At 38.2% G+C, this 15,432-nt stretch overlaps 1 protein-coding gene across 1 annotated transcript in view; it reads right to left on the bottom strand.

The window, feature by feature from the left end:
- Positions 1-15,363, bottom strand: part of CNOT7 (CCR4-NOT transcription complex subunit 7) — a 19,428-nt gene extending 4,065 nt beyond the window's left edge. Inside the window, exons 1-4 of the mRNA XM_081959714.1 lie at positions 15,202-15,363; positions 9,416-9,615; positions 8,542-8,735; positions 5,705-5,866 (exon numbers count right to left, since the gene is read on the bottom strand). Coding sequence (XP_081815840.1) covers positions 5,705-5,866; positions 8,542-8,735; positions 9,416-9,532 — 473 coding nt within the window. The 5' untranslated portion in view covers positions 9,533-9,615; positions 15,202-15,363. The remainder of the gene's footprint in view (positions 1-5,704; positions 5,867-8,541; positions 8,736-9,415; positions 9,616-15,201) is intronic.
- Between the last annotated feature and the right edge of the window lie 69 nt (positions 15,364-15,432).

Here is a 15,432-nt window from a genome sequence, read left to right on the forward strand (position 1 = left end):
TATAAAGCATTGAACTACTTACTCTAGTATTAAAAAGTAGAAATTGCTTAGTATATCATAGGTAATTTTAAAAAACGAAAACTAAAAATTTCTAATAAAGAAGAAATCATTATACCAGACATTGATCTGGTGTAACATACAATTTGCTACAAACTAAGGACACATTGACTTTCTGGAGATTAGTAAATAGTAGTTTATCTGCAGAGAAATCCCATCTGCTCACCCATGCATCCTGAATATAAGGGAATCCAAGTCAAAGAGGGAGCAATGTTTGTACTTCTTACATGCTTCCTTATGTGACTGTACTAATACCAATGCAATTTTAGAGCTTGAGCGATATGGAGTTATAGCCTACAGTTGGCTAGAAAAAAGGTCTAACCATTGATAAAGCCTTCGCCTCCAGCAAAACTCCAGGTGAAGATCACCTTCCTAGGGACTTGTTTAAAAGATAATCCAAAATAACAAGATCCTATCCTTCCTTAGATTCTCAATCATATAAATTTCACAGATTATCAGCCCAAAGGCTGGAATGTAAGCATTACTACAGGTAATCCTCCACTTAGAACAGTTCATTTAGTGATCGTTCAAAGTTACAACAGCACTGAAAAAAATGACTTATGACTGTTTTTCACCGTTACAACTTTGCAGCATTCTCATAGTCATGTGATCAAAATTCAGATGCTTGGGAACTGGTTCCTATTTATGACCATTATTGTGCCCCAAGGTCATGTGATCGCTTTTTGTGAACTTCTCAAGAGCAAAACTGACGGGGAAACCAAATTCACTTAACAACTGGATTGCTAATTTACCAACTGCGGTGACTTGCTTAACAACTGTGGCAAAAAAAGATAAAATGGGGCAAAATTAACAACAGAAATTTTTGGCTCCATTGTGGTCATAAGACGAGGACTACCTGTATTCCACTCTTTAAGAAAGGTGACTAAAATGCTCCAGCTAATTACAGGGCAATTAATCTCAGTGACTTCATAATCCAGCCCTATGACAAACATGTCCTGCACAAACTGGAATATTGAGTTGTTAGTATCAATATTCTTGTTGAGGAACAGTTTGACCCAGTTATTCTACCTTAGATCACTGCTTTGTATTGCCCTATATTTGATACACAAACATGTCAACATTGCAAAGAAATTGTATGTAGCATTTCCTTCCTTCAGTTTTTGGTTCTATTGACTGAAATAAATTACAGCTCAAACTGAAAGCTCTACAGCAGACTGCTGGGTTTAGTAATACAGAGACAGGGCCACAGCCTTGAAGCAAATATTTAAAAACTGTTATGTAAACAAAGATAAGTACTCTTTATGTCCTGAGAAGGAATATAAGAAGAAACTCAGGAGAAGTGCAATCACACTTGAAAAATTATGTTACTACAACCTATCTTAATAAAGTAATGTTGTTTTTTTCTGTTAAGTATCTGTCCTGATCTGGTTTACCTTGAAGGGATGACAATAAGAATTACACATGAATGTGCAAATATAAGTGACTCCCAACAGGCCATCGATACATACTTTCACTACAAAAATAAGGAGCGTCCAACAGGGCTGAGTTTTACCTCCATTTTTATTCAATACTTTTAAAAACAATGTTTTAGGTCTTGAAGGATGGTAATGTGTTTGAGATAAAATTGGTGACAAAAATCTGACTATCCTTCCTACTCAGAGCTGATTACCCTACTTGGTGTCCAGCACACAAACTGGTTGACATGGGCTGTTGTCTTCTTTAGAGTAATATTCTCCCCCCCCCCCCAAAAAAAATCCCAACACTGCACTTTGACCATTAACTATTATTGGCAATTAATTATAACTTTTGGGGAAATCAAAAGTTATGGTCTTTGGGCATAACTTTCTTACACAACAATGAAGTGCAAGTGTCCTTCACACTGACCAAGTAACTTTTTATCAAGTAGCTGGTTTGCCTAATACTGTGAAAATTGTAACAGTTTTAACAAATAAATTAAACTACAGAATGGAGTATATTATTCAAGTAAAACTTTTGTGAAAGTATTGTTGAGAGGATGGCATGAAATTAACCTCAAAGTACCCTAGAAAAACATCTGGTTCCTTTACTATCAGAATTCAGGCCTAGGTATTAAAGCTGATGACTCTGGGAATAATGTACTTCTGGTCTTCTTAGACCTCTCAGCAAATCTTTGATACCATCAAACATGGTATCTTACTCGATCATCTGAGAAGGTCAGAGATTGAAGGCATGATTTACAGTGGACCTATTCCTTCCTGAATGGGTATTTCCAGTCAGTGGTTTCAGAGAAGCTCAGTTGCTGTTCATTTGTGGGTTTTGGAGTTTTCTCTATTATTTCACATTCACGCGAATACTTTCAGAGAGGTCCCTGAGCTCTATGGAGTTGCTGTGATATCACCTCCAGCCTGAATTGTGTATAGTAATGTGGTGGAAATCTTGTACTGATATTTGGGAGTTATTAGGAACTAGGGCAACTCTGAGGATGAAACAAGCTAAAACTAACACATAGTTCCTAGTCATTTACTGTTTCTCAAGTATTATCTATTAGGGAGTAGATCTGTGGTCTGGGGGCCTTCTAGACTCACAGCTACTCCTAAATAGGTTAACAGAGGCTACAGACAGAAGGTCTAATTTTGACCGATGCCCAAGTAGTAATTCAACTGATACAACCTTTAAAAATCCTGTAGCAATAACAACATGTGTCCTCATTACTACTGCAACAAGCTCTACTTGGAGCTGCCTTGGAGACCACTTGAAAACTTCAGAATGTCAAATACCAATTACTTAATCAGTCTGGTTCACTAAGAGCAAATAACTTTGATGTATAGCTCTGCACTGGTATCCAGTACATTTCTAATTCAAAAACTTTGGTTTTTATCTATAAAGCTCCAGGTGACTTGGACCCAGAGTGCATTCAGTATTACCTTATCTAACTAGCATCAATCCACCTATTTACCTGCATCCTGGGAGAACCTATTAGTTTTCCTCTATTTTCGTGAAGTGAGATGAATCTGTTTTTTAATCACCTCCCCAGTCTTTTGATTCATTTGGGTTTAGTAACTGCTGAAGTAATCCAAACCAAAGTTTTACCTCAAAAGGAAACAAGTATTGGATTAATGTGTTCAAGTAAAGAGAAGTCAAAGTGTTATTGTTTTATTCATTCAGAAACTCCTTAGAACTTAGAAGAAGTGGACATCACAACACTGCAGAATTGCAGAGAATTCGAAAGGATTCATAAATTGTTCGTCACCACTTGTACGGATACCCCAGCTTGTTACACCTAGCTCACAAACTATTTTTTTTTCACTTTTGGTTTCCTAATTTCACCTAACAATATTGCCTTTCATCATAATCACAATGAATGAACCTTATTCACAACAATTCATCTCCATTTAGAAAAACAATTATTCACATCTACTCACAGAGGTAGCAATAGATCAGGGGTGTCCAAACTTGGGAACTTTAAGACTTGTGGACTTCAACTTCCAGAATTCCCCAGCCAGCATAGCTGGCTGGGGAATTCTGGGAGTTGAAGTCCACAAGTCTTAAAGTTCTCAAGTTTGGACACCCCTGCAATAGATGTATTGCCTGCTACCTTCATCTAGGTTTTACTTGAAAGCAGTAAAGCAAATCCATTTTCCAGCAAGACTGAAAATGAAACAAACTAGAAAAAAGTACTATAATTTTAATGTGCTTTAAGATTGTCATACAGGGAGGAGCTAGGATAATAAAGAGGCAGCAGCAACTGGGAAAAACTCCTTCAAAAGAGGCTTTTTAATCACCGGAATCCATTGTTTTAAATACTAGCCTTGTGCTGCCTTATTGCAACCCTCAACATATAGAAAGAAGAGAGAAAACTCTGAGATAATCATCAAGGGAAAAAGAAGGAAGAGACATTGTACACTTTCTGCAACAAAGGTATAGCCAAGGCCACAAAACAGCTGAAAGTTGAGTTATCTAACAAGCCGGGAACTAACTCCTATAAGTAAATCTATTCTCCAAAACCCTTCCAATGGAAATGATGCTTTAGAGTGGAATTAACAAGCAGAGATTGAAAGCCATTAGCTTTCAAATCTCTCCTTTTTTATGGAACAGGACTCTCCCAGCTCCAAACATACTGCTGTGATCTCCCCAGCAGCTAGAGTTATTCCAGGATAAGGGTGTAAATAACAAAAACATAGTTGACTCCCTAACCATACAAAGCTTGCTAACAGAAATAAAAATTCCATTTCTGAGTTGTACACAGTTAAAATCAAAGGGGAGACCTTAGAAGACATCTTCGCAAAACGTATTGAAAACCAGTCAAACGGCAACACTGCTAAAGCACAGATCTCCTGTACAATGTATGTTTTCTATCTGGGAAGATTTTCCGTCATCCATGTCATCGATGCCTCAAAAGTTATTTCTTTCTTCAAAAGGCAAGTGGACTGTTTTTTCCTTGAGGAAGAAGAAAAAAGAAGAAAACAGTCCAATTGCCTTTTGAAGGAAAAGGTACCTTTGAGATAAATTTTCTATCATTTCTCTAGTAGTATTTTGAATCCCATATAATAACAATTCCCCATCAACATTTTAAAAGCTAATTTAATTCCTTCTAATTGTTCAAAACAGAATTTAAACTCAACTAATGGTATTGAAGCACTCTTCCCTCACTAGGATACTGTATTAAAGACAATGTTTTTAATGGAGTGCCCATGTTTTGGGCATTCCAACCTAAGAATATTTGCTATAAACACTTTTCATTTCAAAGCACCTGGATTTCTGAATCGTTCAAACCTGTGTATAAGAATGGCCTAAAAGGCTACGCCCATCTACACTATCTTGAACAAGATGATTCATTTTAAAGTAAATATCCCTGCTAGTAATCTGTTCCAGAAAACTTTCCAATATTTATCCCTGCCAAAACCAACCTTCAGTAAGCAGCTTTATGCTCAACAACCCAACTAACCTATTAACCAACATATTTATACATTAATCAACTGAATATTCCCTTTTTCCTACTTAAGAATTGTGAAGTGGGCCTTACAATATACAGCACAAGATTGTTCTGAATGACTCAGATCTTGAGTGTACGCTTACACTGTCCAAGCTTCAAATCATATAATTCAAACATCAGTCTCAACCCTTTTCTTTAAGGGGGCAAGCCTCTATTGGTGGGGAAGGGGGCCCTAGGGGTTGAAAAAAACAAAAGAACTAGAATATTGGAACCAGGTAAGAAAATAGGTTCATGCAGCAAAGTTTAATTTTCCAATATTTGGCATTACAATTAAGATAAAGGTTTCATATTTTCCCTACCAGCATTATCAAAGAGTCTTCAGAGCTGTACTGAATTTGGACTTTCCAACGATGTTAATCAACTAATTCCAGTTTCCATTTACCTGCTAACCGTACACAAAGGGCAGATATATGTGGCTGTTCCTTCCTCTGACCTGGGAAACTGTCAAAGCAAAATAGAAAAATACAGTGCTCCCTCTCTACATGACTGACACTTTAGTATCTCAAGTTAAGATACAGATTATTTGTTTCCACTGGAGCCAAAGCGTAAACTGAAGAGGTAAGTTTAAAGCAGCAAAGTCTTTACAAAATGATCTAGAACTCATCCAGCCTAATACTTCAGGTTAATAAGCAGAGATAATTATTTTGTCTTAAGGTTTCATGAAAAGAAAAAGAAAACAAGTAGGCAAGCGATAGTTCTGCATGTTGTGGTTACCTATGAAATGAAAGCCACTTGACTCCTTCACAGAGCACAACACCCGAAGTCATAAGAAGTTCAGCGAAGTACTGAGTTTCAATTCCTTCCTCCTCATGTTTTTTGAACTGGATTCCAGATGTTGTTAATAGCTCTATAGAATCCTGGGCATACATGTCCTCTCTAGAAGAAGCATTATTAAAAAATAATCACTATTGTTAATATAGTTGTCAAAAGAATTTTAAATGAATTACCAGCAGAAAGCCTATATTACTGCTAATAAATCGTCCTTGTAAAAGAATTTTGCTAATTAGATATATGCATGCGTGCATGCACGCACGCGCACACACACAAGCAGAGTTCAACCAAGTTATGCTCACGGGTAAAAGAATTGTTAAATAATACATATTGTGATACTTCCAAAATACATGCTTTTCATTAAAGAAAATTCTTTTGTACGCAACACTGTTAATTTGACTGCAAATGTCCATTCACTTCCTACAAACTATTTACTCCTAATGTCAGCAGGAAACAAATTTTGGCTTTGAGTAAAAAATTGCTTTGACCTGAGTCTACGTAATCATGAAAGGTGATTCTTTAACCAATAATAGTGACCTCTGTTCATTGCAGTGGTGGATTTCAATTTTGTTTACCACCGGTTCCTTCATGCACATTCGCGCACTCGCAACATTTCTACACATGCACAGAAGCATCTGGGCGGGTGGGCAGAGCTTCCTGCCGCCACCACTACTGGTTCATCCAATCTGGGCCAAACCAGGAGCAACCCACCACTGGTTCATTAGTATTTTATGGCCTTCATTGAGACGATGGACTTGTTGCAAATAATCATGCAGGTGAGTACATATTTGGCCTGATCTTTACTTTGAAGCAGATGAGATATGAACATGGAGGATACTGATATTCGTTGTTACTCTTGTCAGACCACTTCCATGTCAAACTGCACATCATAGATGTCTCAGCTTCTGTAAAGTGCAGCAGGACTCTTTTGGTAGGCAGATTTCATGACATCCTGGCTGATCACCAAAACATGGAGACAGCTGAAGTATAGTGTGAATTTATTTATGTGGGGCCTTTGCCTAACTGCAAATCACAAGCCGCTCCCTGACTGTTTAAAGAGCCAAGGGAAATGAAGCTATTGATAGAATGCTACTGGTGCTACAGAAGAGAATGTGAGCACTATAAGAGTTCACATTCAAACCAACACAAAATTCTTTTTCTTCACAAATTGCTCTCCCAGAACCCTATTTATTAATTAATTAATTAATTAATTAATTAATTAATTTTATTTGTGATGTCTAGGCCACCCATTTTGCCAAAGCATCTAAGAGAACAGGTAGTCTAGACTTACAACCACAATTGAGCCCAAAATTTCTGTTAAGTGAGACATTTGTTAAGTTAATTTTGCCCCATTTTATGACATTTCTTGCCCCAGTTGTTAAGTGAATCATTGCAGTTGTTAAATTAGTGGCACAGTTGTTAAGTGAATCTGGTTTCTCCATTGACTTTACTTATCAGAAGGTTACAAAAAAGAACATAACCCCAGAACAGTGCAACTATCATAAATAAGAACCAGAAGCTAAGTAGTCAAATTTTGATCACTTGCTCTCAGGGATGCTACAATGGTTATAAATGTAAAAAATGATCATAAGTTACTGGTTTCAACGCTCTTATAACTTTGAATGGTCGCTAAATGAACTGTTATAAATTGAGAACTACCTGTAGTCCTCCTAAGAGTAATTTTGAAGCTTCTGGAAAAAGATGGGTGGGACAAAGTGCCTGTAGACACACTGGATAAATGTGGCAGGTTAAGTCACTCATGTCCACTCTAAGTAGGTTCCCAGACAGATAAGATCCAGAGTGATGAATGAAGCAAGGTCTTGAGATATTGTCTGTAATTAGCTTTAGCTTGTAAACTCCAAGGAAATCATCAGAATTCCCATGCACTCAAGAACCAGTTGTTAAACCAATAAGATCCCACCCCTGATACTAAGCCTTTCATGACATAGCACTGAAATACATCATATACCATGTTGTTTGCTGAGAGGAGAGGATATATTGGGTAATTCTATCATGTGTGGTCTGTAACTGACTATAGATGTTTACTTTGGGATAAATATTTTGCCTGTGTCTTAATTTGAAGGTTTTTTTTTTTTACTGTCTTGTGCATTATCCAGATTCAAACAGTTAGGAAGAACTACGTACATTGTAAATGAATAAACTAAATGTAAGCTAACTCCAGCTAATATCAATAACTTCCATCCACAGATGCACAAATCAACTTATGAAGTGAACATTTCTTAATGCTTCCTCCTTCCTGGAAATCCTAACACCCATAAGAAACCAAATTAAGATGATCCAGAGAATCTTATAAAGAACAAAAAACCTGTAGAATACAAACTTTGGCAACATGTGGAGGAAGTCAGCTAATCTTGGGCAAAGGCTCCAGTTTTGGTTGATTTCCTTCTGGCCTCAGCCAATTTCAGAGATTTTCCTGACAATAAAGCTACTGGATGACAAGGCCTCCATATGTGGGCCATTCTTACATGCATTGCTTGATATAAACCAATGAATGACATCGATGTAAAGTTCAAGCACAAAGGATGTAACCCTAACTATCTCAACTAGGCATGCAACAGAGGTTTTTAAAATAATATTAATAATAAATCTCAGATTGAACATTATATGAGTTTTAAGAATTTGAACAATTTTACCTAGGCATAATTTGTCATACTTCCTGCACTTAATGGAAAAACAGCAGAAAAAAAACCCTAGTTAAATTATTTGATTTTAAAATACTCTACACACTTAAAGACACACAACCAAGTTCCGGAACTTACGTTAAATTAAATTTAAAATTAAATTGCCATGTTGAAGTTCCTGGAGGGTATTCACCTTGCTCATTCATGAATGTCAACCCTAACTGGATTATTTTAAGTAAATCTACATTACAGCGGAGTAGCTGGTATTGATAGTCTGCATTGCTTCTGAATTCTCCAATAGGCCGTGCAACTACACCAGGAAATTCTGTGTCCTGAAAAGCATAAATGTGAAAAACAAGATGGAACTATTAGAAAAGTGATACAATTCCCCACTTTTTATAGCTAGATGCTCTATATGTTCTGTATACTTGATATAAAAGACTAAACATGGAATCCAATTACTGTATTGCAGTTAACTCAGGCATTATGGGTAAACCCAGGAGCTGTGCAAAGAAACTTATTTATTAATCTAATTATTCAATATTAGTTTATTTTATTAAAATACGAAATAGAACTAGGAACTGTAAAGACAATATACGCGTAGGACCTATTCAGAACTAATTATTAATTACTTTGAACTTTTTTCCAATGAAATCAGTAATGGGAGACAGTTTGGTCTAGTGGTTAAGACACCCAGCTAGAAAGTGGGAGACTGTAAATTCTAGTCTACCACCTTAGCTGGGTGACTTGGGTCAATCACTCACTCTCAGCCCAACTCACCTCACAAGGTTCTTGTTGTGGGGAAAATAGGAGGAAGGTGTGTTGGATATGTTCACCGCCTTGAGTTATTTGTAAAAATAATAAAGGCAGGATATACTGTATATAAATAAATAAAATGGAAATCTTTTGTTATTTTGGAAGAAATGCATTAGATCCTTTACGTTTTTCTTTTACAAATCATTTACACTGCCTCTGTAACCAAAGAAGAATACAGATATTCCCAATATCTTACCATGGCAACATAGTTAAACTTCCGTATAACCTGACGAATTTTCTTCATCTCTTCATCTAGGTTACAAGCCCACACTTCACAGATTCTTTGGCTGTGATCTACTGTGGCTGCTGGCATAATTAGGAGGTTTCAGATACCAGGCATCAAAAAGATATACTTGATGAAAAGTCGATTTCATAAAACAAGTTTAAATTTTATACCTAAAACAGCAAGACAAGAAATAAATAATTTTAATGAATTTATAAACATAAACAAAATTATCAAAAAGTAAATGAAAACTCAACACCCTATAGCACAACCAGCCCAAGCCACACCTCAAAAACATCTTAAGAACTCCTTAATTTTACAACACATTGGCAGACTTAATCATAGTTTGAGTATTTAGACACGCCAGAGGTGGGCGTCACATAATGTGACAACTGGTTCACCCAGAACCGAAAATATGACCATGTGCGCCTTCCACGCATGATGTGGCATCAAAAACATGGTGATTATATAGGACGGGATAGTGCCGGGGCGGGTGGATGGGCCCAACTGCTGGTCAGAACTAGAACAAAAAAACTCCAACCTCCTTACCAGCAATTCACACCCAGATACGCAAGCATTAATACCAGAATTAACACCAAAGCAAGATGTAAACAATATCCTAATCAAGAAACTACCATCTCAGATAAACAATCAAGCTGTCAGGATTCAAAAAGCAGACATGAACAAAAGCCTAATCAAGGAACTGCTAAGAAGAAGAAAAATCTCTACCAAAATATACAGCTAGCCACTGTATATATAAACAAAGATCAAACCCTTCTAAACACTTAAGATATTACTTAATCTGGTAACAAAACAATCACAAGTAAACAACTAAGCTCAGACAGCTTCCATAAAATTCAACTATCTGGACTATGAGAATTATATATAGAGAAAGGAAGAAGAAAAAATACACACGAATTAGCTTACACAACTCCATCAACTAAGATTACCTCATTTGCAAATCTTCAGAGGTAAAAAAAAAAAAATAGATTTTTTAACTGTTATTTGTTAGAGGAATATCCAGCTTGCAATCCTATACAGTAGAAACTTTTTCAAGAAATAGCTTCCACTGAGTTCAATAAAACCTAATACGATATAAATATATACCGTATTACAATTCTTCAGAGACTCCATAATGAAATAACAGTATATTAATATATTATACACACCATTTATTCATAATAATTTTGAAGTAAATCTTTCTATTTCAATTAATAGTCATGGTAATATATAAATATAAATTTACTTTCAACTGTTGTTCATTTCCATGGGATTTGTTTAGCATATTTTGGATGGCAACTTTGAATAACTTCAATTTAATTCAATAAAATAACAGCCATTGTTTACAATCTATGTAAGGAATTTAGTTTAGCCACATTTTTGTAATCAGCAGTAATAAAGTTTAATATTTATACTGGCTAATAATGTAAAAAAACATGCCAATTGATCAAGAACAAGTTAATGAACAAGTTAACAAGAGCAATTAATGTAAAAATAAGATCTCTATATCCTCTTGCCAAATACATGCTCATTTCCTGGGTGTGCCTGAAGAAAATTATAAAATTATAAATATTGTTCCATATACTCTCTTCTCCTGCAATCTAGGAGTGGTTTTTTATTGCTAAAGACTATTTATCTTTATATATTTAAACAATGTCCTCCATTTGAAGCAGAAAGCAATCTGACATAAAACACTACAGTTCTAGACTGTAATATCCCGGAAATGTTTACAGCAGTCGGTAATTCACCAATTGATTTGGATCTTGCCCTCTGACACAATTTGCTAGGAAATATGGAAGCTCTAATCCAAATCATCTGGAGAGTATCAGACTGCATTGTCCTGTTTTAAGGCATAGAACAAATTACTATAATAAATCAAAGCATTAAACAAATACATAGAGCTAACCATTCCTAGGCAAACTGAATTTTCTTAGTCTAGTTTAGAGTTTAGCCTCAGAAAACATGTACCATATTTTTCGGAGTATAAGATGCACCTTTTTTCCTCAAAAGACGCTGAAAATCTGGGTGCATCTTATACATCGAATACACATTTTTTGCCTCCCGAAGCCCCTCCTCTTCACCAAAATGGCCATGCATACCCTTATGGAGGCTTTCAGAGGAGAGCTCCTGGGGGTTGGGGAGGGCAGAAATGAGCCAAAATGGACCGTTTTTTGGTCCCCCCCCAGCAGCACTCTATAAGCCTCCATAAGGCTATGCATGCAATTTTTTTACGAAAAACGGGCCCGTTTTTTTACTCGTTTTTGGCTTCCCACCCCACTCCCCAGGAGCACTCTGCAAGCCCCCCCCCCCAAGCTAATCATGCCTTTTATTTGAAAAAAACGGGCCCGTTTACATGAAAAACTTTTTTTTTCTTTTGGAAAGCTCTTTAACTGATTGATGAGAATTACATGGATCAAATGCTATGCCAGCAGAAACAAGTCTGAGGTGCTGCAGGTTGTAAGCAATTTCCTTCTCCAGCACATGGATAAGTACACCTGGAAACATCTACCTACCTACCTACCTACCTACCTACTCTCTCTCTCCCTATCTACTGTATTTTTCTCTCTCTATCCCTCTACCTACCTACCTATCTACTCTCTCTCTCTCTCTCACCCTACCTACCTACTGTATTTCTCTCTCTCCATCTACCTACCTACCTACTCTCTCTCTCCCTACCTACACACGCACACACTCTCTCTCTCTACCTACCTACTGTATTTCTCTCTCTATCTCTATTTCTCTCTCTCTCTATCCCTTTATCTACCCACCTACTTTTTTTTTAAATTTGCCTTTTCAAAACCTTGGTGCGTCTTATACTCCAGTGAGTCTTCTACAAATATGGTAAGTCTTTAGATCAGGGGTATCAAACTCAAGGCCCAGGGGCCAGGTCTGACCTGCAGGGTGCTTAGATCTGGGCTGGGGGGGCCACCTTGGAAACAGCAAAGGACCAGCCCGCAGTGCCTCTGCCAGCAAAAACGGAGCATGGGTGGGCCATGGGAAACCCTCCTAAGCTCTATTTTAACTGGCAGACGGTTGCAGAAGGTTGTCGTAGCCGGAAACAGAGCTTGGGAACCCATTTTTGCTGGCAGAGCGCTTGCGCCCCCACCTTGAGTGATGTTGAGTTGGCCATGGCCATCCTGGCCATGTCCACCCTGGGCCCCCAAGTCAAACACAACCCTGATGCTCCCTCAATGAAATTGAGTTTGACACCCCTGATATAGATAGCCCTTGACCAACAACCACAATGGAGCCTGCCCATTATGGTAAAAAACATGACTGATGTGAAGTGCCCACATGATCATCTCACTTAAGACCATCCATGCCTGCTGTTCCTGTTGCAGTTGTTAAGTGAAGCACGGGTTGTCTCAGGGATCACGGAGAAGGCCCTGGGATACCTAGCACAGGTTCCTGCCCCAGGAATCCCTCACACTTTTCTTCAGGCCTGTAGGGACCAGGCAGTGGGGACAACTCCCTATGGTCAGTCATAAGGGCAAACAACTGTGCAGGATGGATAAAAATTTGGTTTTTTAAATCAGATTTTTATTTAAATTGGATTTTTTTATTTAAATCATTTTTTTTATTTTTTTTATCAAATTTATTTTAATAAAATATTTTTGAAGCAAAAATCTATCTAAGGATAGTTTTGCATTTAAGATACATTAATAATTTAGTTTATTCAGCATGAAATGGGGCTTAGCTATGTAGCATGAGGCTGCATATTTTGCAATAGTTACATTTTTTATAAACTCATTCAATGAATCCAAGCTCTGAAAGCTGAGATAACATTACTTGTGTTAATGCATTCACACAATTTCACAGTAACCATGAGATAAATCATAAAACAAAGTTCAGGAATATAACTTTATCTCATTGTTTTGCAAATCTATCTACACTACAAACTATGATTGTTTGAAAAGAAATGCATCAGTAGCACCAGGCTCTAAGTATGAGGAGGAAGGGCAAGCAGTAAAAATGAAAGTGAAACCTTCTAAGCAGCTTATATGATACTAAAAAGCATCTGTCATTTCAGACCCATCATAGCAGCGCTTGTAAGTGGGCATCCACTCACCTGCTTCCTGCCACGTCCCTCACCTTGTGTCACTGCCACATCACCAGCCGTCCCATTAAAGTGAATGGGATTGTCGGTGAATCAAAGTGGGTCAGAGGATGAGCCACTGCAGGACAGAGATGACAGTTGCTCTTTAAAAATTATGATTTAAATCGAGTTGCTTTAAATCAAACCTAGTTACTAGTGATTTAAATCATGATTTAAGTCGACTTGATTAAAATCAAATCCACTCTGCAACTGTGGGAGTGCTGCAGTGGCCATAACTTTGGAACTGGATCGTAAGTAGTTTTTGGGGGGAGGCTGCCGTAAATCTGCATAACAATCTGATCAGATACTACTGTATCATTGTTGATATGTCACCAATGCCCATACGTCACAGAAGTAACCTAGGTTATTCATTGTAGTTATAAAGAGTTTTTAAGTTTAATTATCTGTATCAAATTAACCATCCATTCCTAACCTTGTCGCCTGCAGATTAGGCTATTTCACAACTAATGGTTGCAGATAACAAGAAATCATCTTAAAGTCAGCAACAAACATAGGACATAAAATGACTTGTTGCAGTCAGCCAGATGTTCAGACTGGATTTGGCATTTTTGTCTACCTATCAAGTCCTTTCCAAGGACCTGAGATAGGCAGATGTGGATGCTTGATGGTGTTACAGGTATTGTCACAGTATGTAAGCTGCTGTTATTTATTAGAATAGAATAAATCATTTGGAAGACTTATGGTTGGGAAAAGCTTGGTGCAACTTTTCTTGCCCAAAATCCAACAGTGAAAAATAGAGATGTTAGTTTTAGTTCTTTTCAATACCTTCCCTTCTATTCTCATTTTTTCACTGAAAAGATAAACATCCAGCAGCCTCACTTTGCTACTTATGCTTCTGCCCCAAAAGTGCCATAGCACAGCTTATGTCAGGGTTCCCCAAGGCTAATTGATCCTTGCATGTTTCAGATAGTCATTGCTCCCCATAATCGGAGGAACAATAACTTGAAGCTCGGATAGTCCCATCAACGTGGGAGATCCTGATTTAAGAACAAACCCCTCTCTCTTATCAGCACTGATGATGCTACCTCGTTTGGGTAACGAAACTTCTGTAAGAAAACAACCAAGCTCAGAGAGCACCAAGGACCCCCTCCATCCTGACTTAAAGAAGCATGTATAGTTTATACACTCAGCTCTGTATACCAGAACACATCCCTGGGCTATTGCTGAAAGATAATAAAGATATGTCTCTGCAATGAGCAAAAGACAACTCAATGGCATCTCTTATATCTTCCCGCACCACTTTTTTTAAAAAAAAATATTTTTGGGGGGATAGGAGGGAACTTCGCATAAAGGGAGCAGCAGACGTTGTCATGTAGACAGATCTGTTCAAGGTGAGGCGAGAGACACCTCTAGCTTTACTGTGTCAGGAAGGCAGGCAGGCTTGGATCGTACAGGATTGAGGTAAAGCAAAGGTGAGACAGGAGACTCCCGAGCGCCAGCCTCGGTTCGTTCTCTTCGGACTCCTCTCCCCACCCATCCCTCATGTCATGGAAAGAAAAGTTCGCCGTCGGACCGAGCGCGCTTCCACTTTACTCTCCCGACCACCTGCGTCTCCACCCCTCCATACCCACCTACATACGAGAAACGCTGTCGCCGCCGCTCTTCACGGGCTTTCCTAATGAAAGAAGCAGCGGTTACTCACGCGAGGGGAGGAGAAAGGGTCGAGCAGAGACCCGGCGGCGGAGGCAGCCCCGACGCGGCGAGGGAGAGCCAGAAAGCGCGGAAAACCACTCGCGCGGCTTCCCCACAGCCGCCCAGCGCACAAAGCCATTACATCATCAGCGCGCGCCGCGCTCTTAACCTTTCAACCCTCGATTCTCTCGCTCGCTTCCCTCCCTTCACGCTCCTTTCCCCCGCCGGGGAGACCCGGCAG

Source organism: Natrix helvetica (genome assembly GCF_964273705.1).
Source record: "Natrix helvetica genome assembly, chromosome: 7".
Taxonomy (NCBI): domain Eukaryota; kingdom Metazoa; phylum Chordata; class Lepidosauria; order Squamata; family Natricidae; genus Natrix; species Natrix helvetica.